The sequence below is a fragment of the Hippopotamus amphibius genome, chromosome 1, assembly GCF_030028045.1.
Source record: "Hippopotamus amphibius kiboko isolate mHipAmp2 chromosome 1, mHipAmp2.hap2, whole genome shotgun sequence".
NCBI classification, from domain to species: domain Eukaryota; kingdom Metazoa; phylum Chordata; class Mammalia; order Artiodactyla; family Hippopotamidae; genus Hippopotamus; species Hippopotamus amphibius.
Genome location: NC_080186.1, coordinates 102,268,336 through 102,295,254, shown reverse-complemented (window position 1 = coordinate 102,295,254; position 26,919 = coordinate 102,268,336). Strand labels below are relative to the sequence as shown.

General features: G+C 47.4%; 1 protein-coding gene across 3 annotated transcripts in view; it reads left to right on the top strand.

Moving 5' to 3' along the window:
- The first annotated feature begins 19,329 nt into the window (after positions 1-19,329).
- Positions 19,330-26,919, top strand: part of IGSF3 (immunoglobulin superfamily member 3) — a 98,335-nt gene continuing 90,745 nt past the window's right edge. For 2 of the 3 annotated variants that reach the window (XM_057720134.1, XM_057720124.1), the window contains exon 1: positions 20,133-20,775. In XM_057720134.1, coding sequence (XP_057576117.1) covers positions 20,733-20,775 — 43 coding nt within the window. In that variant the 5' untranslated portion in view covers positions 20,133-20,732. Of the gene's footprint in view, positions 19,456-20,116; positions 20,776-26,919 lie in introns of those variants that run through there. The other variant, XM_057720119.1, reaches the window with a different exon arrangement.

Genomic DNA, 26,919 nt, shown 5'->3' with positions numbered 1-26,919 from the left:
CTTCAGTGTGATGGTGGTATTTTAGGAGAGTGTCATTATTCTTACTAGTTACACAGTGAAGTGTCATGATATCCATAACTTACTTTGAAACAGTTTACCAAAAAACCCCACACGCAGACACAAATACACATTAAAATACACCTGACAGTCACAACAGTCAGGTACACACATACACAGAGAAAGCAAATGGGCCAAAATGCTAACTAGTGGATCTGCGGGAAGCGTACAAAAGTACTCACTGCACTCTTCTTCCGAGTTTTCTGTAGCTTTGAACTTTTTCGCCATAAAATATTGGGCAGAAAGACATTAGCAGAGAGCATGAAAATCCTATTTACTTATTTAGACACTATTCTAGTTAGACATTTACATTTTGTCCATTTTGATTCTCTCAATTTTTATTATTATACTTTGTCTTCAGAATCCTTTTACCTAGGCTAAATGAGAAAAATCAGGGTAATGTATCAGAGCACACATATTTGTAAGGATGCATCGTTCTTTCAGAAACATCAAGTGGGCTCCTGCTGCGCCTCTTCTCTCTCTCTCTCTCTTTCTACCCTTTCATGTCTTCCCATCGGTGACCTCAAATGCCCTGTGCATTTAAATGACCTTGGTCCCTGCCCTCCAGCCCTGCGTACCCTACCTAAGACTTCCTTTGAGCAGAAGCAAGGGAAATAGCATCAGTCACAGGTCTAACGCCTACCTCCCATAAACACACACCTGAGACTTGGACAAAAAAAGTCAGCGGGACTAAAATTTAGCCTCAGTTTATTCAGTGCACGATAGAGGTGGTATTTGGAGAAGGATCGTGGTAGAGGGAGGGGCTCTGTATTGAAAGGCTTCGTCTGGCCCCGGCTGATAAAATGTAGATCAGCCCAAGCCCAGGATGCTAGACCATCTGGCAGAATTTCTAGGAAGGGCTGGTCCCTGCTGCGTCTTGTCCCCGAAGCCGGAAGAGGCCAGCTTGTCCTACCGGCCATTGGCAAGCGTCCCTGTGCCCTCTGGGGTGTCTAGTCTTGACTGTGCTTATTTACCAGATCCACACACTTCTATGGTATTTGGTGGTCTTGTGACTTCATTCCTCAGCTTTCCTCTGGTACACTCCCGCTCCCCAGGCAGGCCAGACTTTTCCATAGGAAGAACCAGTGAGGGCCTGATGGTGACACAGAGGCCCTCTGACACCCCACCTCCCTGGATGCTACCCCCAATTTTAGGACCGTCGGGCCTAATTTATCCATTAGGCGTAGTGGACAAAGCACCTTAGGCCCACAATACTTTTAGGGGCCCACAAAAATGTTTTAATTTCTTTTAACACCAGAGGGGAAAAATGAGCTGTTAGGGTCGAAGTTTATATTCTTTATACCAATACAGTCATGAAATGTAATTTGTAATATTTTTATAGATGAAGCCCTCCTCCCCACCTGCACCCCCCACACCCCCCCCACGGAAAGCATGCCCAGGGCCCTGGAAGGTCATGACGCAGCCCGGACCCTGAGGACTGGTTGGCTTTACTCCCCTCCCTCCCCCAAACCCAGGGCAAGATGAAGTCCCAGATGCCACAGAACCTCTGTCCACGTTCCTTTCCTCTGCTGCAGCATCTTCCTCAGCTTTTCTCCCCACGGCAGCTCTAGGATGCATGTTTTCATGAATCTGCAGCAAAATGAGACAAATAAGAACAATGTGATGAGTTCTTTACAAAGTTAAAATTATACCAAGTACAGGACAGTCCTTTTCTCTGAAGTTAGGCACTTTTGGTTTCTTTTTCTTTCTTTTCTTTTTATTTTTTTTAAATTTCGGGTACTAAAAGGTCTTTTCATCTATAAAATTATGGTAATAGCAGATGATATTTTGAATGGTCATTATCTCACAAAATGTAAAAGCTGATAACCCAGCAACGGCCCTGCCCCTCCACGATTCCATGAACATTGCACTGGTCTCTGACCAGCACTGGCTGAGATAACGGGAGCTTATTTTCGAGACTTCAAGGCTCAACCTCCAAGACGCCCTCCCTGGCCCTGGTCTCTAGGCTCTGTAGGTCCCTGCACTGTTTCCACCATAGCGTACACTTCCTCTCGTACTGGTAGTATTTTCTCATGTGACCGTAGCATCCTCTGGAAGGCAGACCTGCACCTTACTTCTGCGTGTCTCCTTCACTTGGCACGGTGCCTGGCACACAGTAACTGCTCAATCAATCTTTGTGGAATGAATGAAGAAATAGGCTAATTCCCAGAAAAATTAAGTTAATGGATAGAATTGCTCCAGCTTTTCGTTTTTTCTCTCTACATTTTTATTAAATCTTTGGCACCTGTTATTTCTTGTCCACTGGCCAGTGCTAGCAGATGACAGAGAGAATTAGCAAGTCACAAATGAATATTAATGGACCCAGACATAGCGCCGGTGCTTAGTTTGACAGCTTGTTTTTTCTATGGACAGGTGTTTGGGCTTATGGTTGTGGTTTTATATTGTGTGTTAGTGTCTGTATATTTAAATAAATTTAACATTTCTAAGCAACTTAAGTATACAGTAGCTAAATATCTAATTTTGTGCTAAATCATAGGCTGCATTTTGGATTTAACTATATCAATATTTCATGGTGTTCTGCAAAGGGTACCATGACTGATAGGAGCTCCACTGTATAAAGCATTAGAGACTGGAAGATAGAGAACCACTGTCCTGGTGCAAATGTGGGCTCTGGGGGCAGATTTTAAACAGAATGGGGATTCTGTTCTGTTACAGGAAGCCTAAAAGAAGGGGAGTGGGTACGGTATCCAGAAGAAGGGTTGGAGAGGTCTGTACAAGGCCAAGGCAAATGATCTGTCCCTGTTCCTCCCTCCCATGGCTGGGGTCTGAGCATGTAATTCTCTCTGCTGAGGCTTTAGGTGCATCTATATGAATGTCTGTGTGTACTGAGGATATGGCAAATAATTAAAACAATTAGTTATTATTTGGTAAAAAAGAACAGGCGTCCGTCCTTCTATTAAAGACAGATCTTCCCACCCTCAGCTCTGATCCTGTTACCTGTCTCTTAAGAAAATCCCCAGGGGCTGCCTAAGCAGACCCCTATTTCTTGGCCTGGTAGTTAAGGTGTCTCAAATCCTGAGCCAGTGTAAATTTTCAACATTATTTCCACTCCTCCTCTACACACACTCCACAAGCCAGCTGAACTGAATCTTCCACTGGCTTTCCAGACCAGTCCACTTTCTGGATTCTGCCTTTCCTAGTACAATTTCCTATTTTCTAGACCTGGGAAACCCTTCACTCCATCTCCAAAAATTCTATCTACTTTTCAAGACCCAGCTTCTCTTCTTTGCTCATAGAGACTAGCCCAGTTTCCCCAAAGGATGTTATCACTATCTTCTTTGATCTCCTATATCTCTTTCAAGACACTTAACATATTCTGCTTTCTAGAATAATAATTTCTATATTTTATTATTCCCATCCCCCAACACACACACATAGATTTGTTATAAGAAATTCATGGTAAGGGAGTTTTATTCATCTGTGTCTAATACCATGCCTAGCACATTGTTCCCATTTTATCTATGTTGTATCAAATTGAATTGGTGTCGTCAGTAAGGCCAAGCTGAATTCTGCATGTATTTTGCTGATAATTCTGGGTATCAGAATTCTTCCAGTTGCAAAACACAGATGAACCAACACAAAAGGGCAGCATCAGTAAGGCAAATAGGGCTTCCCTGGTGGCACAGTAGTTAACAATCTGCCTGCCAATGCAGGGAACACAGGTTTGATCCCTGGGCCAGGAAGATCCCACGTGCCTCGAAGCAACTAAGCCTGTGCGCCACAACTACTGAGCCTGCACTCTACAGCCTGAGCCACAACTACTGAGCCCACACACCACAACTACTGAACCCACGCACCACAACTACTGAAGCCTGTGCACCTAGAGCCCGTACTCCGCAACAAAAGAAGTCACCGCAGCGAGAAACCCGCTCGCTGCAATGAAGAGTTGCCCCCAATCGTCGTTAACTAGAGAAAGCCCTCACGCAGCAAGGAAGAACCAATGCAGTCAAAAATAAAATAAATAAATAATAAAATAATAAATAAATCTTAAAAAAATAAGGCAAATAGATAACAGTATCTCACATACTAAGATGTTGGAAGGTAGGGAGCCTCCCAGGTTGAATTCAGTGGCTCAGTGATGTCATGAAAGACCTCCCTTCTTCCACGTGGACTCCCCCCTTAGACCTTAGACCTTAGACCTGGCTGCTGCAGGCCCAGGTTCTACACACAGATAACACTAGGGGGCTAAGAAAGGAAATCATCCTTTCTAAGCTTCTCTTTTTATCATAAGGGAACATCTTTTCTAAGAGACTGCCAGCAGATCTCCCCTCACCTGTTATTGATCAGAATGGCAACACATGTCCAGGCCTAAAACAATTGTTGGCAGAGGGAACAGAATTATTTTGATCAGCTTAGACTAATCAAGATTCATAGCCTTGGTTGGGGAAAAGACCCACACTCCCCTAAGCACATGGCCACCACGTATCTGAACAAAACTGGGTTCTGTGTCAAGGAGGAAGTAAGAAATGGCTTTGTGTAGGCACAATAGTGCCTGCCAAAGTCACTTGACATTACAGGCTCTATAAAGCCTGGATCTACCAGAGTCCTGGGCTAGTCCTGGAGAGTAACGGGTAGAATGGAAATCCTCACCTCCTATAGGGAGATCATACAATGGCTACCATTCACTTCTTTTTTTTTTTAAATAAATTAATTTATTTATGTATCGGCTATGCTGGGTCTTCGTTGCTGCACACGGGCTTTCTCTAGTTGCGCGAGCAGGGGCTACTGTTCATTGTGGTGCATGGGCTTCTCATTGCCATGGCTTCTCTTGTTGCAGAACATGGGCTCTAGGCATGTGGGCTTCAGTAGTTGTGGCACATGGGCTCAATAGTTGTGGCTCATGGGCTCTAGAGCTCAGGCTCAATAGTTGTGATGCACGGACTTAGTTGCTCCATGGCATGTGGGATCTTCCTGGAGCAGGGATCGAACCCGTGTCCCCTGCATTGGCAGGCGGATTCTTAACCACTGCGCCACCCAGGAAGTCTGGCTACCATTCCTTTCTACACTATTCCTCCTTGACCTTCCAACACCCCTTCCCTTATCCTCAAGTTCAGACAATGACCTTGCCAAGAAAATATAAGCAGTGAAATTCCATATACTTCTACCGACATCTACCCACCAGCTCACATCAGTGCCCATGTATTGTGCCTTTCCTCCTACATTCTGTGTGGTCCCTTCCTGTTCCCAGTTAGGGCCAGTGCCTTCACTTATACCCTGCATCTCATTTCCACTCAACTCAAGGACATCAATCAGTGAAGCTCCCTCCTGTCTCCTGTATCTCTTGATTTTCCTCTCTCTACTAAATCATTCCCATCCGTAAACAACATGCCCCCAACCTTAAGACACCCTCCTTGACTCACATCCTTCTACCACTATGGATGCATTTCCCTATTTTTCTTTATATTAGAATCCCTCAAAGGGGATATCTATGGCCATGGCTCCAATTCCTCTCCTCCCATTCACTCATCAATTCCTTGTAAGCAAGCTTGCACACATCACTCCACTAAAACTGTTCCTCTCAAGGTAACTAAAAATGTTCATTGACTAAATGCAGCGATCGATTCTCAGTCCTCATCTTATTGAATCAGTTAGCAGTATTTGACACAATTGATTCTTTCTTTCTACCAGTAACACAGTCTGTCACTTGGTTCCAGGACACCACACACACCTGGTTCTTCTCCTTTTGCACTGGCTGGTCCTTCTCTGTCACATTTGCAATCCCTCTTCCTTTCTGGATGTTATGGTGTCCCAGGGCTCAGTCCTTGGACTTCTTTTCTGTACCTATACTCACACTCTTGGTGCTTTAGCAGTCTCATGGCTTTAACTATCATTGATATGCTGGTGACTCCCAAGAATTGTTTGCAGCCTGGACGTCGCCTGGATTCTAGACTCAGACATCCACTTGCCTACTTGACACCCCAATTTGAATGTCCATAAGACATCTCAAATTTCACACAATTGTGCCAGTTATCCATTGCTCATCAGAAACCCGAAAGCTTACTTGCAGTTTGGGCTGGACCAGCTGGATCACTCACGAGACTGAAGTGCTCTGGAGACAGATGGTTGAAGAGCTCTCATTTACATGTCAGGCCATAGCTGGAGCTCTTGGGTGTCCTCCATGTGCCTCTCCAGCAGGACAGCCTGGGTTTCTCACATGGCTGAGGCAGCCTTCTAAGACGGCAAGCCCCAGGGTACAAGCCCCAGTGCATGACTCACTGGGGGCTACTGAGGTAATACTATCTCACAATGTCCAAAACAGAACTCACAGCATTTACTCTAAATGGCCATTTCATTCCGGCTAAAAATCTCATAGACGTTCTAGAACTCCTCTCTTGTTTTCATACTGCTCATGGAATTCATCATCAAATTCTGTCAGCTCCTCCTTAAAAAACATATCCTGAATCCAACCCACTTCTCATCACCTGCTTTCTCCCACCTGATTGAGGCCACCACCATCTGTCACCTGAACTATTACACTGGCCTTTAACTGGTTTCCCTGCTGCCACTCTGACACTTATGGTCTATTTTCAACTCATCAGCCTAAGCACTCCTGTTAAAATCCTAATTAGATTATATCACTCATCTTCTTAAAACTCTCCCAAGTTTTTACAGTGGTCAACAAGTCCCTACATGATTGAGCTCCCTGCTACCACCCTCCCCTCCTGCACACACGTACCATTACCTCTCTGACCTCATTTCCAACTATTCTCCTGCCCCCACTTAGCTGCAGCCTCACCAGCCTCCTAGATGCTTCTCAGCCTCACCTGGTGCACTCCTGCCTCAGGGCCTTTGCACTTGCTGTCCCCCCTGCCCAGAAGGTTCTTCCTTCAGACATCTGCAGGCTGGGCTCTTTTACCTCCTTCAGCTCTTTATTCAAATGTCACTTTCCAGGGAGTGTTGGCTGCTTGATTTAAAATTGCAAACCCGCCTCCCCCCCCTCCCCCCAGCACAACCTATCCCCTCCCTGGTTTTATTCTTTCCGCAACCCTTTTCATTATCTGACATCCTACCTATTTTACTTATTTACTTGTTTCTTGTCTGTCTCCCCCTCCTTGAATGTTAACTCCATGAGACCGGGATTTTCTTTTTGCCTGTTTCGTTCCCCCAGCACCCGGAATAGAGCCTGGCATTTAGGAGGTATTTAATCATATTTGTTAAATGATTGAATTCATTGAGCATTTACTATGTGCTGCAGATTTCACCCAGCATATTACCCCTGAGCTCCCCATGCTAGCCCTCTGAATGAAGCACTACAATATCTCCTCACATGAACCAGGTGCTATTATCTCCATTTTGCAGATGAGGAAACTGAGGCTGGTAGGCAAAATAAATTATCCAAGGTCATGTAGCCAGTGAAGGAAGAAGCTCTTCCCCAGAGAGCTGAACTGTCTTCCCATGTTCTCTCACAGCCCAGAGGTAGGGCTGGCAGTTCTGCGGTCCTCTGGGCAACATCTTTGTGTGGTGAGCCTTCCGACTGCCTTGCTAGAGTTCCATTGCTGTTCCAAATCTGCAGTGTGAAAGACAAAAAGAAGGAAGAGGAAGGAAGAGGAGGAAGAAGAGAAGAAGAAAGTGTTGGGAGAGAAAGGGATGGAGGAGGTGGTGGAAGTGGTGGGGTCCAGAGCCATCCAACTGCCTCCTGCCTCGACAGTAGGACACAGGACATAGGACCACCCAGGGAGCACCCATGGGAGGAGGACTCGTGCACGCTCCCCTCTTCATCCCCCAGCTCATGGTGCTTCTTTCAAACCCTGGCCATGAGGTCTGTCCTGGTTTTCCCTCATGGTAATGACAGGATTCCTAGGTTGAAAACAAGTCTTTTAATAGGCAGCAGTTGCTGAACTTTGAGAACAACCTAACCCACCCCATCTCCGTTCCCAGGAGACTTTGCTCTCATCACCCTCCCCCCACCCCACCCCCACCCCCTCCCCCAGCTGGCCTCAGGCAAGATTAGGCCTCCCTCAGATCTGGGGTGGAGCTCAGAAAGTGTTGTCAACCCCCACCACTGCACAGACCAGAATGGCTCTGCGGTGGGTGAGGATGAAAGGGGACCTCTGGCGGGCTGACATCTGGCGGCCAGGAGTGGGCTGTGGGCTGGGAGGGCCCAGCTGAATTCCACAGGGCAGCCATTGTTGCAGCGGAGGCTGCTTTGGTCTTGTGACTGATACACACATGCACATATTAAAAAAGAAAATACAATTTTTTTTTAAAACAGTCTAGGACCAAGACAGACGGCTGCAGTTGATAGTGTCTGGAGAAAATAGCAACTACTGTGTTTGGGTTATCATATGACAGCTCACAAAGAAAGGGGCTTTGTTCTACGATTGGTTTCTCTAGTCAATTAAATGTGTAATATCTGTCATGAGGTCCCTGCTGTTTAAGTAGAGATACTTCAGGTATATTTCTCAGACACGTGTGTGGTTACTTAATTTAAGGATTTCTTTCTTTCTTTTTATTTTTCTTTCTTTCTTTCTTTCTTTCTTTCTTTCTTTCTTTCTTTCTTTCTTTCTTTCTTTCTTTTCTTTCTTTTCCTTCCTTCCTTCCTTCCTTCCTTCCTTCCTTCCTTCCTTCCTTCTTTCTTTCTTTCTTTCTTTCTTTCTTTCTTTCTTTCTTTCTTTCTTTCTTTCGTTTTCTCTCTTTCTTTCTCTCTTTCTTTCCTTTTTCTCTCTCAGTCTCTCTCTGTCCCCCTCTTCCTCTCTCTTCCTTCTTTCTTTTCTTTGCCTCTGCTCCTTCCTTCACTCCTCCCCCTTCCCAATTTTTCTTCTTTGGTTCATCCTCTCTTTTCCAAGCTCTTTTCTTCCCTTTCTGCTGCTCCCTACCCCCTTGTCCATAAATAGGAAATTATAAGTGAGGAAAAGAAGGGAAAGACATCAGGGGGTCACCGAAGTGTTGCAGAAATCACAAGGGACTGTGAGAGAAGCTTGTTAACACCCATGTGTGGTAATTTGTGCTGAGAACTGACGGCAGATATGTGGGCTCCTAAACACTGTCCGCTTCACCCAAAGCCTCAGTGCAGATGCTGTCCCTGATTAGGTCCCAAGGGCCATGAGGTCTGGGCTGGGGTGGAACTTGGGGATCCCAGGGAGATGGGCAGGGGTGGTAGAGGGCATATGTCCTTGTCAGAGGACTTTGTGGATGGAACTAAAAAGGAACACTCTTGGGCACAAGTAGGAATAAAACATTTGACCGCCTTCTTGTTTGCATGAACCATCCACCCAAAGCAGCTGGGCAGAGCAGTGGATGCCGTGGATAAAGTCACCCAGAGGAAAACTCATGAAATGCCCGCACCCCTGGCTGCTGTGGTTTCCTGGAGCCCAGGGCCTGGGGGTGCACTCTGTGGGCTTGAGTGTACAGTCCAGGGTATTCACGTAACCAGTTCTTCATCCAGCCCATAGGGCTTTAGTTGAGCACCAGCTAGGTGCCAGGCTCAGTGCAGGGAGCAGAAGACACAGTTATATCAGACAGTCTCTGATCTCAAGAAACTCGTTAGATAAAATACACAAGTAAACACATAACCTTAATTAATGGAAAAGCACTAGTCTAGAGGTCTACACAGAGCTTTCTTAGATGATGAACTCAATGCTGGGAGGAGGCAAGCTGGGAGAGAGGAGGAAGGCTGCTTCATAGGGAAGCTGAGGCTTCAATTGTTCCTACAAGAAGAGTGACTGTTTGCCAAGTTGATGGTACTGGAAGGAGAAAGGGCGTACCTGGCAGATGACAGCATATATAAAGGTGTGTCCAGGAAACATAGGTGACCAGGTGAGATCAGATCATAGTGAGAAGAATCAAGGGCATAGAAAAGTTGAAGAAAACTCAAGGGCAGAGGCTGGGGCAGAGGAGGGGGTGGGGTGGAGGGAAGAGGGCTGTTGGGGAGGTGCCTGTAACCCATCCTTAGAAGTTTGAATCTTCCATAAGCAATTGGCAGCTCCAGAAGGGTCCCATCTGCACTTTAGAAAGATGCTTAGTTTAGAGGGATGAATGGGCAGAGAGTGAGACCAGGTGGGAAACCATGACAAGAGTCTAGAAAGAGGTGATGAAGCCTGAGCATGGGCAGACGCTATGAAAAGAGAAAGGAACATCCAGCTTTGAAAGATGTTAAGGAGGTGGAATCAGCAGTCCCTGTTACCGCTTGGACCTGGGAAGTGAGAAGTCTAAAAACAGTCCCAAGGTTGACTTATATGACCAAGTGAAAAGTGGTATCATTAACCGAGATAGGAAATTGAGGAGGAAAATAATAGTTTAAAGGGAAAAATAACGAGCTAAGTTTTGCGCATGTTCAGTCTAAGGTCTGATGACATCCAGGTAGGACATTTCAAAAGCCAGTTGGCTCCACAGGCGTAAAGCTCAGAGAAAAAGACTGGGTTGAAAGTTACAATTAAGAAATTATCTATTGAGAGAGAAGTAGAAACCATGTGGGGATTTGGGGAGAACAGGGTCATACAGAGAGTACACCAGGATGGGGAGCTATTCTGACCTTTTTCTCATACCCCATGTCCAATCCATCAGGAAGAGCTGGCAGCTCTCCCTTCAATGTATATCCCAAATTCACTTCTCCCCACCTCCATCACCACCACCATAGTCTAAGCCTCAATCATCTCTCCCCTGGACCTTGCAATAATCTACTAATTGGTCTCCTTGCTTCTACTTTTGCTTCCCTATAGTTTATTTCCTATACAACAGACAGATTGGCCTTTTAAAAATGTAAATTAAGTCATGTCACTTTAACCATCCAATGGTTTCTTTTGACACATGGAATAAAACTGAAATTCCCATCCCCACACGATCTGCCTGGGCTTTCTTTCTTGAACTCACCTTCCACCTCTCTCTCCTGTTCACTCTGCTTCTGCCACACTTTCTCTCTCTCAAATGTGCCTCAGGGCCTTTGCACTTGTTTTCCTCTCAGCTTGGAAGGCTCTTCCTCTAGATCTTTCTACTATTTCCAGTTCTCTGACAAAATTTTCAAGTTTCAGTTGTATTTCTTTGAACATAGTAAGCATAGTTATTCTATTGGCTGTGTCAGATAACTCCAGCATCTTCAGGATTTGCGGGTCTGTTTTAGTTTCCTGCTGATTCTCATTCATACTGACTTATTTCCTGGTTATATCTGATTATATGCTGGAAACATCATTTTAGAATAATTTGAGGCCGAGGGTGATAGGGAGAAAGGATTTTCATTATCTTCTAGAAGGTACCTGGTGCTGTCCTGGTCTGGAGCTCCTTTAATGGAAGTTCTAGGCTCAAGGTCTCCTGTTGTTCCAAATGACTTGAAGCCAGGTTGCAAGTCTGAATAAGGGCCGATTCTGGTTCAGTCATGCTGAGCATGTAGCTCTTGGAGGATACCAGCTTCAAGTTCAAAGCCCTCACCTTCTTCTGGGGCTTTGCTGTTTGACCCCCTTGGCTTATGAGGCCACCTAAAGCTCAGCTCAGTTTTGTCCTCAGAGCAACAAGTGCTCTGAGTCATGGTCCTCCTTTTCTCCTAATTTTGCCTAGTAATTCCTCACCACTTTATTTTTATTTTTTTAATTAATTAATTTATTTATTGGCTGCATTGTGTCTTCATTGCTGCACACGGGCTTTCTCTAGTTGTGGCGAGCAGGGGCTACTCTTCGTTGCAGTGTGTGGGCTCCTCATTGCGGTGGATTCTTTTGCTGCAGAGCACCGGCTCTAGTACGTGGGCTGCAGTAGTTGTGGCTCATGGACTCTAGAGCACAGGCTCAATAGTTGTGGCACACAGGCTTAGTTGCCTCGTGGCATGTGGGATCTCCCTGGAGCAGGGATGGAACCCATGTCCCCTGCATCGGCAGGCAGATTCTTAACCACTGCACCACCTAGGAAGTCCCTTCTTGCAACTTTAATAACTCTATTTTTAGTGCTATTTAAATTTTGTCCAGGCGCTTTAGTTGACAGTGGGAACATTGGTCCAAATTTCCTGCTCTAAACAAAACAAAACAAAACAAAACAAAAACAAAAAACAAACAAACAAAAAACAAATTTCCTGGTCTGACACCAAAAGCAGGAGTCTTTCTTCCCCAACCTCTTCCCTGACCCAATTCTTCATTCAGATCTACGTGCAAATATCGTTTCTTCAGAGAAGCCGTTTACGACCACCCCATGGAAAATAGCCACCTCCATCTTTGCATTCTCTGCTTTATTTTTCTTCATAGCACTTATCATCATCTGACATAGGTTGTGTATTTATTTGCTTTCTTGTTTATTGTCTGTCTCTCCTACTAGAATTTTTTTACTCATTCATTCAACAGATATTTATTGAGCACACTCTTTGTGCCAGGCATTATGATAGGCATCAAGCATCACTAGAGGACCAGGCAGACCAGATGCCAACCCACAGGGAGCTTACATTCTCAGGAGAAGACAGACAGTGAGCAGAAAAATCAACACAGTGTAAATTCTGCGAGGATAGGAAGCATGCCTGCTTTCTCCAGCACTTTAGGGCATAGAGCAGTGCTTTATGTTAACTGAATATTTGCTATGTTAAAAAAAAATCCTGCCCCAATGTTATTTTTCAGTAGTATTATTTAATCACTGGTGTTTCAACTGCATTGTTGGTTGACTGCCTTTTTCCTCTTAAATTGTAGCATTTTCAGCATATAAAGGGTTAAATAGGCTTGTGTGTCAGCCTGGAAATATGATCACCATTTATTATTTTACTCTTATGGGGAAATATGTTCTGAGTTCCAAATAATTAACTTCCAAGTGAACTTTTGGAAACTGTTAGCCAGGCTCATATATATTTGGGTGAGATTTGCCAATGTCTTTGCACTCTTTTATAGAAACAGGCAACATGCCAGCCAGATCAGGCCAGACAGCCTGGGCGATCAGTGGGGTAACAGATGTCTCAGAAAGAGCACCCCCACATCCAGAAGGCTCTGTTCTGTGCTAAGCTCATGGTTGTTTAATTCTCAGAATCTTAGATCTATGGTGACATACCTTCCCCTGGAGGTGGACAGAGGCTCTATGATCAAACTAACATTTTTTTTTTTTCACCAGAGAGGCCAAGCCAAATTCTTAAGAGTCCTCCACCTGGGCAACAGCGTGGTTGAAAGTGGCAGCCAGCCCTGGCAGCCAGCCTGGCTGCCCTGGGACCTGAGAGAGTGAGAGAGAGATTGGGGTCAGCCAGCCTAACTCAGAGGAATCACTCCAACATGACAAGCGCCATGGCATTCAGCCTGAACTCAAAATCCTTGCCTACCCGCAGGCTCTGGGTTATTTCCATTCTTTAGCAAAGGGAGGGAATGCAGAGAGAGAAGAGCACAGGCAGTAAGCTAGAGAAGGGTATAAGAAGCCCATCTAAGGCTGTTGTTGGGTTTTAAAAAAAGTCAGCATTTGCTGAGATTTTGGAAAGGAGGGGCTGGGAAGGATGGGGAACCTCTTGATATGGTCAGGACTAGGTTTAGAATGGAACAGTGGTGGAAATGAGGGGCTCTTCTAATTCTTTTGATCTGGGTGACATGCTATTGCGGTTGAGTGTCCTCCCCATCAAAACCAGAAATGGACTTGGACGAGGACATGGGTCTTGAATTTATGAAAATTCGTCACAAAATTTTGAGCTGGAAGGAGCCCTTAACCCTCATCTAGTCCAGTCTCATGCTGATGCTTGGAAACTGAATCTTCTGAATGGGGCTTGGGAATCTGTATTTTAAGGCTTCTGGAATAATTCATGCACGGCAGTTTGGGACCTTCTGACTAATCTGCCCAACTCCATTTTACAGAAGTAGACACTCGGGTCCAGAGAGGTCAAAAGACAGCATACGCAGCAGAGTCTGGACTGAAAGCTAGAATTTCCGGCTGCTGGTTCCCAGCTCCTTGGACTGTGTGAGGTTCATGATGAGGGAAGAGAATAGCTAATGAGTACTGAGAACTAAGTACCAGGCATTTTCCTAAGTTCTTTCTATATATCAGCTCATTTAACCCTTATAAGCTCCTTGTAAGGGCAGGTGCTATTGTGATCCCTTCTTACAAACCAGGAACCTAGGGCGAGGGAGGTGAAGTAACTTGACCAGAGTTGAGTGTCAGTAAGTGCAGATCACACAAACCCAGGCATTCTTCTCCACATCCACTGTTCTCTGTCAGCTGGAGAATAAGCCAGCGCAGCTGTGGGGTTTCATGGAGGCAGGAGAATGTTCACTGAATAGCATCTTACTTTCGCCTCTGGGATAAACCAGTCTTCAGAGTTCTGGGGGTGGGGGATGCTGGGGGGGCAAATCCAGCCCCTTCTCTAACACTAGATGGCACCCCTCGGGTTCTGCGCACCCACCTGTGCGGAAAGCTTTGGGGACCTTACCCCTTTGCCACTCTGATCTCATGATACAAGAGTCAACACTGTATTTTTTTAAAGACAGATGGTATCCTGTGTAAGCTATTCCTAGTCTTCAGCTCTGGGGATCCTTGCCTGCGTAGGAGGGTAATCACCGAGAAGGAAGCTTCTACCAGGAGGATTGTTTAGTGGCACTTTGAGCTCTGACTTGGCTGTTTAGTGAAGGCATTGCTCTTTCCACCCGGCATTTCAAGATGCATTAGGAGCAATTAACATCAGTGCTTGTGAGCACACAGTCAGGCTATCTTTAGGCAAAATGCCTTGCCCTCAACTTTCTTTTAGTTGACAAAAGAGACCTAAGTTAATGCCCACTTCCGTTTTTTCTTTTTTTAAAAAATAGAACTTTCTGTCAGTTGTGGTTTTATATTAGTCCTGATTGCAGCCACAACAGGTCTGGAGACGTCAAAACAGACAGAACCACTTGGTCATGTCTTACCCGCAAACAGATTTTGTGCTGCAGTTCCCCAAGAGTGTTTATTTTTAAACACTATCTTCCAACAAATAAAATTAGGAAGACTTCAGTGAACGTCTGGATTTCCTGCTTTTCCTGAAAAGTAGGAAAATCAGGCAACAGTGGACCTTTGTTCTCAAGTGCAGCACGTTGCTGGAGCTGTGCGTCTGTGGGTCTCTGCATTTGACTCCCTGGAGGAGAAGATTGAGGAGTCTTCCAAAACGCTCAAAATATCCACCCAATTCCAGGCCAGTCCGGGAGAGGCTTCAACAGTCCAAGGTAAGATGTTTGGAAGCCAGCTGCTAATGTTCAGCCTGGGTACCAGACAGATTTGCCGACTGGGGTCTCCTGGCCCCTCTTCTCCTTGGCTGCTTCTCCCTCCCTATGACTTGAGTCTTTCTCTGCCTGTGGGTGATCTCCTGAAAGGGCCACTGTATGGCACTTACTTCATGTACTTGTTCCTCTGTCCAAAGGTCAGAGGCATTCTCTTAACTGTACTTTACTCTCCCCGCCTGACAGCACGGTTCTTTGAATATCTCAGATGGTCCATCAGTGCGGAAACAGGAAAGATACTAGGCTGGGAACTGGGCCATCGCGTATCTGGGATAGTGATGGAAGTCCAGGGTTGACAGACGGTTGCCAGGGGTCTAGGTGGTAGGAGGTGGGGTGGGTTGAGAAGGAAAGAACCGAGAAGGGATAATTGAGTACAGGGTTCAAAGATGGAGGAAGTGGCCTGGGGAGAGGACTGGGGAGTGAATGCTTGGCAAGTGTAGTCTTGGAGAAGGGGTTGGGCAGCCCGATGGGGACGGAGAGCTGCATCGCAGGCTGAAGTGGATCTTCTGGAAGATTCCTTGACTCTCCTCTTTCTTGCCCCTTCCGTATCCAGTTCTGCAGAAAATTCCCTTGAATCTACTTTCAAAATGCTTCCAGACGCCACCCATTTCTCACAACCTGTATCTCTACCACCCTAGCCTGAGCCATGGTCCTCTCTCACCTTTTCAGTGGCCTTCCTCCACTCCTACCTCCCAATGCTGTAGTTTCCCCCAGACTGCCCCCAAGCCTGCAAGTCCTATAGGATGTGGCCTCTGCAACTGCCCTGGTCACATTTCTCCTTCTCCTTCTCTCGCAGGCCATTTCAAGCACACTAACACACTTTCTACTATCAGAGCATTTTTAGTGGCTTTGTGCTTGCTGTTCCCTAAGCTTGGAATGCTCTTCCTCTAGAAATCTCCAAGGCTCACTCACTCCTTCTAATTCGATCTCAGCTCAAATATCACTCCCTTTGTGAGGCCTCCCCTGACCACCTACTTAGAACAGAATCTTTCTCTTTACCCCACACATGCATAATTCCCGTATCCCACTTTTCCTCAGAACACATCACATCATGCCATATGTTTATTTGTCTCATTATCTGTGTTTCCCCTGAGAATGGAAGCACCATGAGAGCAGATAGTTTTCTTGGCACATAACAGATGCTCAATAAATAAAGGGAGGTGTCTAGCAGATAAGGAGAAGTGAGAGATGCAGGAGTCAGGGTTGTCTTGGGGGAAAGAGGTAATATTTAACACAAGAAGAGATTTTCAATACAATACTTGGCAGATGTGATAAATATTTAGTTTAATTCAATTCAGTTGAAGTATTTATAGTGTAATTATTGTATGCAGATCACAATGCCAAGAGTTGTTTGCGATAAATGATAATTAAAGGGCAGATCCTGCCCACAAGAAATTTACAGCCAACAGAGAGGGGTGGGGGCAAATAAGACCCCTTAGCTATTTTTGCATCCCCATAGCATGTCCTTCATTGCCCTGCACCCTGGTGAGGGGAGGGGGTAATTTATTTTTTTGTATCAGTGAATTATCAGAATATTTCTTCACTAAATACTTTCACTGTCATACTGTCCAATGGGTTGAAAAACACCTTACAAACCCATAGCCCCTTTATTTATTTATTTACTTATTTTATTGGCTGTGTTGTGTCTTCGTTGCTGCACACGGGCTTTCTCTAGTTGTGGTGAGTGGGGACTACTCTTCGTTGTGGTGTGAGGGCTTCTCATTGCGGTGGACTCTTTTTTTTTTGTTGTTGTTGTTGTTGTTGTTGTTGTTGTGGCGCACGGGCTTAGTTGCTCTGCGGCATGTGGGATCTTCCTGGAGCAGGGATCGAACCCGTGTCCCCTGCATTGGCAGGCAGACTCCTAACCACTGCGCCACCTAGGAAGGCCACGGTGGACTCTTTTGTTGCAGAGCACAGGCTCTAGGCGTGTGGGCTTCAGTAGTTGCAGCACATGGGCTCAATAGTTGTGGCTCAGGGGCTCTAGAGTGCAGGCTCAATAGTTGTGGCGCACGGGCTTAGTTGCTCCGCGGCATGTGATATCTTCCTGGGGCAGGGATTGAACCTGTGTCCCCTGCATTGGCAGGCAGATTCTTACCCACTGCGCCACCTAGGAAGTCCCCATAGCCCCTTTCTGACTTCTGAACTCCATTCTACCCTCACGCCCACCCCAGTTACTTTTTGGACATCTTCATTTGCATGCCTCTGGAGCATCTCAGACTCAGTACAACCAACCTGATCCTGTATATTCTGATCACAGTTGCTGAGGTTGCACTGGTTTTTCCGCCCCATTCCTCACCCTCATCCTGGCACTCCACAGAGCCTAGCTCCTGACCCGCTCATTCCTCTCCCTCCCTGTTGCTACTTCGGTGGTCCTGGTCACCATCATCTCTCGTCTGGAGATGTCTAGCCTCCTGTAGAACGCCCCTCCCATCCATCCTCCGCACCTAGGCCAGAGTGGTCTTTCTAGAATGTACATCTGATAACAATACTGCCTTATTCAAAATCTGCAGGGGCTTTGCTATGGCTCTGGGCTAAAATCCAAACCCCTTAACACATCATACACAGCCCTTCAGGTTCTGACACCTGACTTCTTCTCTGCTCGTTTCTTGCTGCTTCTTTCTTACAGACTAGTCTGGGCCCAGCAGAGATTTCTGATCCCCTAACTGGGCCACTCTCTCTCTCTCCCCTCCAGGCCTTGAAAGATGCTGATTCCAGGGCCTGCGGGTCCTCCCCTCCCTCCTCTCTCTTCCCCTGGTGCCTCCTTCTGCTCCTTTGGATTCTACCTAGTTTTCATTTCCTCTGAGAAGCCTTCCTGACACCTGACTTGACCTGATCAAATCCTCCTCATCCTTATGCCCTGACCCCTCAACACACGGTTGGAGGCCTTCCACGTGCTTCCTCAACACTGTTCTTTTGGGACTTCCCTGGCAGCGCAGTGGTTAAGAATCCGCCTGCCAAAGCAGGGGACAGGGGTTTGATCCCTGGTCCCGGAAGATTCCACATGCCGCGGAGCAACAAAGCCCGTGCACCACAACTACTGAGGCCACTGCATAGAGCCCGAGCTCTGTAACAAGAGAAGCCACTGCACTGAGAAGCGGGCACACCACAACAAAGAGTAGCCCCTGCTCGCCACAACTAGAGAGAAAAGCCCTTGCACAGCAACAAAGACCCAATGCATCCAAAACATAATAAATAAATAAATAAATAAATAAATAAATAAATAAATAAATAAATAAATAATGAATACTAAAACAAAACAAAAACCCACTGTTCTTTCCTTGCCATACTTGTTTTATGGTTTCTTTGCTAGACTGCAAGCTCCAGGAGGGCAGGACTGTCCTATTCTACCTTGGTTACCTTGAGTCTATGCTTACCCAGTACATGTGTGTGTTGGACTAGTACTGAATGAATGAAAACACACTTGCTTGGATATGAATGTTCCTCATAAAATAATTATAGCTTACATTTACTGAGTACTTAAAATGTAGCAGGCACCATCCTAAGTGTTTTACAAGTGTGTCATGGACATCTCATATAACCCTTTTAAGCATAGGCCATTTCCTCACATGACAGGTGGGGAAACTGAGGCACAGGGCTATTAAGTAACTCAGCCAAGGTCCGCAGAGTGTAAGTGGAGGAGCTGGGGTTAGAACCCAGACTGTTTCCAGAGCCCACTTCGGTCTTAACGTCTAGGAAATTCTATCTCAGAGTGAAGTGCAATGTGGGGTTCTACTGTGTGAAGAGATTCAAGCCTCCTGCAAAGGGCTTTGTTTTTGTTTCCCAGGGAGGGGACGCGCTCCCGGGCCGCCCTCTTCCAGGCTCCGGGGTCCTCGCTGGGCTTTGGGAAGGGCCTGCGCATCCCGCCGGTGGCCGGGTAGTCTGCGCGTAAGCCCCCTGATTAACTTTCGGCGCTGCCCGGCCCCCAACGCCAGCTGCGCCCAGGTCCTCCGGTGGCCCTTGCCACCCGCAGGTGCGGGCGGGGCGCCACCCGCCGCACCCGGAGCCCCCGCCCGGCGCCGGGGGTGGGGGAAGGGGCGGGCCCGGGGGCGGTGCCTCTCGCCGAGGCCGCCGCCCTCGCCCCGCGCTCGGCGGGCCCGGGTGCAGCGGGCCGGGTGGAGGAGGCGGAGACTGGGGAGGGGCCGGAGCGCGGCTGCTGCTGCCGCTGCGGGAGCCGAGGGAGGAGGCGGCGCGTCCCCAGAGGCTTGCGCCGGGACGGACGGACGGACGGACCGACGCGCGGAGGGAGAGGGCCGGCGGCGGGGTGGGTATCCGGTGGGCGCGCAGGCGGCGCGGGGAGGGGCGGCAGCGAGGGGAGCGGGCGCCTGCAGGAGGGCGGCGGGAGGGGCGGCGGCGGGCCCGGCGGCGGCTCGGCTCGGGGGTCGGCCGGCGACCCCTCCCCGGGCTGGTCGGGCGCGCCCCGGCAGCGAAAGCGGAGCCCCGGGCTCCCTTCTCCCTCCCTCTCTTTTCTTTTCCAATCAGCGAAAAATAAGCACCCGGGAAGGTAAAACAATAGCGGGGCCACCTGGGACGCGACGCGCGCCGAGCTCCCAGGTTTGGGGCGGGGGCCGGGGGTGGAACCGGGAGTGGCGGCCCGGCCTCGGAGCCCCTTCCCGATTTGCCCCCGAGGAGGGTGGGGCTACCCGCGGCGCCGGGGCTCGGTGGGAGGCGGAGGAAATTCCCTGGAGTGAAGCATTTGGTGAAAGTATTGCAGGCACAATCGGGCTTCCCACAATTGCCCTGCTCTGGGCGGGGAAACTGAGGCGGAGGGTAAGGTAGCGACTTGGCCAAGGTCAGACCGCGAAGGTTGACCGTCCTGGTCCGGGACCGGGACCCAGGTGTTCGGACCAGATCGACGCTCAGCCCCTCTCGGTGTTGCGGTGGCCGTGCTTGCCTTTGATAAATCTCTGTTATGTTTGTTTTAGAAATCTGCTGGCACTGTGGGATCCCTTCAGGGCTGGACGGACGCCAACTTGCTTCGTGTATGGCAGGCAGGTCTGGGGCAGGTGGCAGCCCCATGATCATGCACGGGGACGGACTTTCTGATGAAGAAACCCAGAGCAGTCGATGCCAGCCAGGGCGATTTGGCTGTCAGAGGTTTTGACAAAACCTGCCCTGTTCCCTTTGGGGAATCCGAATGAGGGAGATTACAGACACCTTCACTGGGAAGCCAAGGACATTTCTGTATAATCAGTGGATGAAAGGATTTTTCAGACTCTTTTTTTTTTGTTTCCTTGAGGATTAATTCACCGCAGTCTACAATTCCAGTGGAAACCACAAGACACAGGATGTGACAGGAGCCTGGAGCATCTTCCGAATTGTTCTGGACCCTTCCTGTAGCATAGGGGAGTTGAACATTTGCCACCCGCCCCCCCTCCCCCCACTCCCTCCTGCTGAGCTCTTTAACCTGTGCTCATTCCCTGAGTTAAGTTCTGCTTCCCAGACTGTCTTCTGGAGCTATAAGTGGATTGCCAGAAATGAGAGATTAAGTGCTGGGAGAAGAGGAAGTGCCCTGGGTCGTGTCTCCTCTCGGCTGCCAACATGAAGTGCTTTTTCCCAGTGCTGAACTGTCTGGCTGTGCTGGGTAAGTGGCTGCTGCCTGTCAGCGTGATGGATGTGAAAGTTTAACCTGCCCTTAGTTCCTGTAATTCCTTGTGGTTCTTTCCCATCAACACTCGGCTTTGGGGGACCCCAGGAGGCAGCGCGGTGTGTCCCAGGTTGGAATGGAGTACCCAGAGCCCCATTTCTGACCCAGGAGGAATGTTGGCACATTGTTTGTTGTCTTTAAGAAGGAACATTTGCTGTCCTTAGTGTCTGTCCGGGGCCTCACGATGGGGTCCCCCATCTATGCCAGTGCTTTAGGGACTACATGTGGATCGTGGATTGGTTTCGTATATTTTATAAACATGGTGCTTCAGCCTCTTCAGGTCTCTGTCAGTCTACATCAATACATCAGTTCCTAATCTGAAGTGGAAACATTATTCCCACTCTCAGGAAAGTTGGTTTGGTGATCATGATGGTGGTTTTTTTTTTTTTCAGGGGGAAGTAAGCATGGGTAGGAAGAGGGGTTGAAGGGATGCTTTTCCCTACCTAAGTGATCTGTAGACTAAAAAATGTTCTGAGGGTCTAGTCATATGTCCCCTCACCAAGGAAGTTCTGGGAGGAAGAGAGACTGGAGGAATGGTGTCTGGTAGGTGCTCTGCTAGGATTGGGTTTTGTGCCCCTACAGAAGGTCAGGATGCTTAGATCAAGATGGAGAAACTGGCCTGAGAGGCAAACCCTTTACACCTCTCTTAAGGATTCCCTCCCATTGAAAAGCTCACCCCTCCCCCCACCTTTGCCTGGCATGATTCAACAGTGCTTTCCATGCCATTGAATGCTGTCTTAATCTTAAGTGCGGTATCTTAGGACACACCTGGGGTCTAGGATAAGCTCTCTGGCCGGGATCTGTTGCATTCTCTCCTTGCATCACCTTAGACCTCACACCTGAGCACACCCCCTGCCCGCTGGGTGCAGCTCAGTCCCCTGCATTCAGAAGAGGTCTTCACTGCTGCTTGTGGTGTTTGCCTCTCCACATCTTAAGTGTCTTGCATTTATGGGACTTATTTGTGACCTGCTTGCAGTGGAGATGGCTTTCATGCATTGTGTACACCTTTGCAAGAGTTCACAGAAAATGGAAAGAGGGTGGACTTTGGAGTTGGAGAACCTGAGTTCAGATCTCAGCCCGACCCAGACTGACATCTCAATCTCAGTAAAATGGGTGATACTGCCGAGGGCTGTCTTGACAGTTAAAGGCTAGAAGGTGTTCTAAAGGTCCTGACTGCTTTGAAAAATGTCTGGAGCACATAAGTATGTTCAATCAGAGGTTCTCAAACTTGGGGGCCCGTTAGAATCACTGGGGGAATTTAAAAAAAATCCTGATGTCCAGGCAGCAACCCCAGACCAATTAAACCAGATTCTCTGGAAAGGTGACCCAGGCATGAGTGTTTTAGCTCTCCTAGACAATTTCAGAGTTAGAGAACCAGCGTGTGAATTCAGCTCTGCCCTCCCCTCCCCAACACTCACACGGACATCTAGTCTGGCGGCTAGTTTTGTCAGCCTTCTGCTCAGATTGTGGGTCAGGTTACAGTGTCTCCTTGTCTCCTGTATGCTCAGGCAGAGTCAGGAAGACAGGTAGCTCTCTGTTCACCAATCCTAAATATTGCACTGGTATTTCTCATTCACTTCGTGTCTGGGTTTAAATCAGTAATTAGTGATTCATGTGGATTCAAGAGGACAAACAGGGAAAGCCTTTCAGGAGGCTTGGGCGTGGGGTGGATGGTGTAGCTAAGGCAGGAAAGAGGGCTGAGTGGAAGGGTGGGGCCCAGGGCAGGAGAGGAACCACCGATGGGAAAACAAGGAAATGTGACATTTGTGCCTTTTGTTGTTCTCCTGGCTGCTCCAGAAATATAAGTCTTGCCCGGCTGGTGCCCCTGCTGTTCCCCCTCTGGGCCACTCTGTGGAGTGGAGCCCTGGCACTGGGTGCTAATATCTTTCCTCCACTCCCAGCCTCAAGTGTAAACAGGTGCCATGGAGGAAAATGAGTGTCAGGGTGGTGTTGAAGGGGAACGGTGACAGAAGACCACACCTGGGTGAGAGAGGGGAGGTTTAGAACTGTGGACATACCTGGTTTCTTGATCCGCTCTGGTGAAATCTCACTTTTTCTCATTGCTCAATGACTGGCAGCATGGCAGGGAGGAGGACTTTGATAACCTTGGAGACCAGGAGGTCTTTGTGGAGGGAACAAAACCCAGGTTGGGGTCTTATTTCCCGCTTGCCATCTGGCGTGGTCTGATTCATGTGTCAGCATTCTTGCTGTGTCATGAAAATTCATGTGTAACGTGAATTGAAAATAGCAAAGACTCTCAAGGTGTTGTGTCCAGGTAGGTCACACACTCGGAATAAAATTTTGTTTGTAAAAAGTAGGATGAGGTTAAGTGCTCTGCAAAGTGAGACTGATTCAGGTGCTGCCACCCCCCAGAGTGGCAATTTGAGCTAGAAAACCCTGTGGCAATATGTGAGGGGTACACGGAGTAAATCTGAGATGTCTGTGACTCCCTCGACGTCATCAGAGCCATGGGTTCCGCTCCCTTCCTTTGCCGATGTCTAGGATTTGGATCAGGTTCCTCCTTTTCTGCCTGCCTGGGTACCGATTCCTGCCCTCTTGACCACTGTGTCTTGTTTCTTCCTGTTGCTGCGCTGGGTGTCCTACTCGACTAGGGAACCATTGGCTGCCATGGCCACCCATACTCCAGTTCTAAAGCCATCTTAACCATGGGCCTGGTTGAGCCATGAGGATAGAAAAGTCTCCACTACCCAGAACGGATGGAGCCAGGGGTCAGAAGGTGAGAGAGAATAGGGGCTGGTAGGGATGTGGCTTGAGTGTGAAAGTGGGAATGAGGAAAGGAGTGGGTGGTTGTGGCTGTGCCTGTGCCTGGGGGCAGCCTGTGTGAGTGACAGAGACATGGAAAGGTGACAACAGTGTGGGGGAGACAGAATAGGATTTGTGTCTGCAAGAGCAGGATGGGACTAATCAGGAAAGATGGCTATAAGCTTTAGGCACAGAAAGCAAATTTCGATTTTGCATAACCATGAAGAGTTATGCCTTCCAGACCAGTGCTGATGTCGCAAACAGGAGGAAATAGCTTTGAAAGTGTTAGCAATGAAAAATGTAAGGGATTGGGGCGTCCCTGGATCAACACAGAGACCTTGTAGCTGGCTGATGGTCATTTGTGTTCTTCTCCAGTGGGAGAGAGTTTCATTCGTCAAGTTTGAAAAGCCTCTTGTTTGAATAGGAGGGGACTGAGGAAGTGATCACTACCTTCCCAGTTAGTTAGGAAGGCTTCTTAGGGGAGAGGCCAGAGGGTGCTTCCAAAAGAGATTGAAAGGAACTTTGATGTTCTGGTGGGAGTGAGCTCAAAGGCAGGACTGGGGTGATCAAAAGCAGAGAAGGGGGAGGCAGTGGAGAGCAGCCACATGGCTTGGGGCAGTCGGGGGAAGGGTTCTGCAGAAAGTGGGTGGGGATCGTGATTAAAGGAAGAACAAACACCACTGTCCCAACAATTGTCCCAGAGGCGGTGCCCTTTCCTTTTCTGGGGACCATTTGATGAGGGGGCCAGAGAAGGGACTTCTTGTCAGGACTAGGCTAGCTAAGGTGACTTGCAACGGTGTGAATCATTGAGCTCCCCCCCGGGCACCCAGAGCTGTGTTAAGATGTCCCAATCCCCTACATTTGTCACTGCAGCAAGAGAACTCTCCTAGGACAAACATATGGACACCAAGTGGGGAAGAGGGGGGTGATGAATTGGGAGATTGGGATTTCCATATATACATTACTAATAAGAAAAAAAAAAACCAAATTGTACACTTAAAAAAAATAATAAAGTGGTAGAAATAAAAAATAAACAAAAAGAGAACTCTCCTAACCCTAGACCTTACAGTGAAGCAAGTCCTGTGTCTTTAAGTCCTCAAACAATCTTGCCAGGTAAATACCTTATATTATCATCCTTTTGTAGGTGGTGATATTGAGGTCCAGGGAGGTTAAGGAACTTGCCTGAGGTAGATAATTGTACCAGCTTGAAATGGTGCTCCACAAGGGTAGGGACCTTTCTATCTTGTTCCAAGTGCATGCCTCCATTCCCAAGATCATCTCATGGTCCAAGATGGCTGTGCTAGCCCCAACATCAGGAAGGAGGAAAAGGGTTGGTGAAGGGCACGCCCTCTTAATTTAAGGGCACTTCCTGGAAGTGTACCCATCATTTCTGCTTATATCCCCATTGATTAGAACTTGATCACATAACCATACTTTCCTGCAAGGGAGGCTGGGAAATATCCTTAATTCTAAATGTCCAGCCAAAAGCTGGGTTTTTTTTTTTTTTTTATTGTAGGGGAAGGAGAGAGCAGATTTTGAGGGGACAGCTGCTGGTCTCTGGCACAGTTACAAAGCTAGGAAGTGGCAGAACAGGGTTTTGAAACCAGGAGCATTTGGTTCAAATCCTGTGTTCTTTCATCTAACAAGTTGTCCCTCTGAGTATGAGGCCCCGACCCTGGCCTCTAAGAAGCCTTATTGGGAAGACATGAGCTAGGTGAACCTGCAGTTGTTACAAAGGAAGCAACACAAATCAGCATGTAATTGGACACTCGATGTTGTGGTTTCAGCTGCAGTACTGTAGTGTTTATAGAATGCTTATGTGCCGGTCACTGCCGAACACTTTATATAGCATGACCTTCTGTATGAAGAGCTTAGGGACCGTCTCTGCCATGTTCATTACTGTAGCCCCGGAACTCAACCGTGTGCCTGGCACAAAGTAGGTGTTCACTTGATTTTTTGGTGAATGAATGGTTTCATAGGGTAGGCGTTGTTTCCATATTGGCTCCCTCGATCAAGATGAGGAAATTCAAGGCTCAGAGAGTTTAAATCATTTTGCTCAAAGGGAAAGAGCTGGACATTGGCAGAGCTTAGATTCGAATCCAGCTTTGGATGGTTATAGAGCTTGTGCTTTTACTCCACCAAACAAGGGGTTCTTAGCCTTTTATGTGCCATGGATCCTTTTGGCTGTCTGGTGAAGCCTATGGACCCCTTCCTAGGATAACATTCTCAAATGAGTAAATAAAAGCAGAGGAAAACAGAGAAAATCAATTATATTGAAATACCAGCATCAAAATATGTAAAAAATTTTACTATATAGCAGTATGAATCTTTAATAACACATTAAATAACAAGATCTAACAGCAGACCTGACAATTATGTAATTTTGGTGTAGTGAAGGGTGACAATGATATTTTGAGGTATCTACATCCACTGTGATGTGATATGAAAAGTATGTGTGATTTGTATTGTGACAGTCACAGGTCCTGGAAACGTTACCGTGATGCTTGCCTACATTCATAATTAAGGAACAGTTAACATTCACTTAGAGGTTAGTGAAAATAAGGATGTAATTTTTTTTCCCATTCAAGTTCACATACCTCCTGAGTTCTGTCCACAGACCCTTGTGAAGTTCAAAGTAAAGGTCAGTGTAGTCAGTGGTTGTTGGGAAAGACCCCATGGAAGAGGACTCAGGCTGGGCTTTCATATATGGGTGGGCTTTGAATGGGGAGGGCATTCTCTTCCCAGTAGAGTCCTGCTAATGCAGAGGAGTCAGCAGTGACAGTGATGGCCGAGTGGCCCTTTAGGGATTGAAGAAATGACTGTCAGTGGTTTTAGGGACCAGTTCATGTCGGGTAATGCCAGACGTAGAGAATTAGTTCGCATTGTAATGAGTTTGGGATTTGGGCTTAGACTGGGTTGCTGGAGCCCAGGCAGACCACTTCCACTGAGCCCTGGCCTGGTAGCTGGATGAAGTGGCTCCAGTTACTGGCCTCCTATGGTCCCTGGCCTTGTGCATCCTGAATTATGGCTCCTTGATTATCATTTGTAGGTTCCTTTAGGAGTTCCTCATTCACCGTGATTGGACACCTGCTTCTTTGCTGCTTCAACGTGAGCACAGCTCTTCCTTGTTAAGGGTTGGATTTTAATTTAAGGAAATTTAGGACACCTGTGTGTGAATGCCCCTGATTTTCAAAGAAATGAGTGGTTGCATCAAAATCAAGCTTATATTTGTAGGAAATCACATGTTGCCAAATTCCCTCATCAAGACCCTTTTATTAAGTGACTAATTGTGGGCCACAGTGGCAGGCACTTAACAAA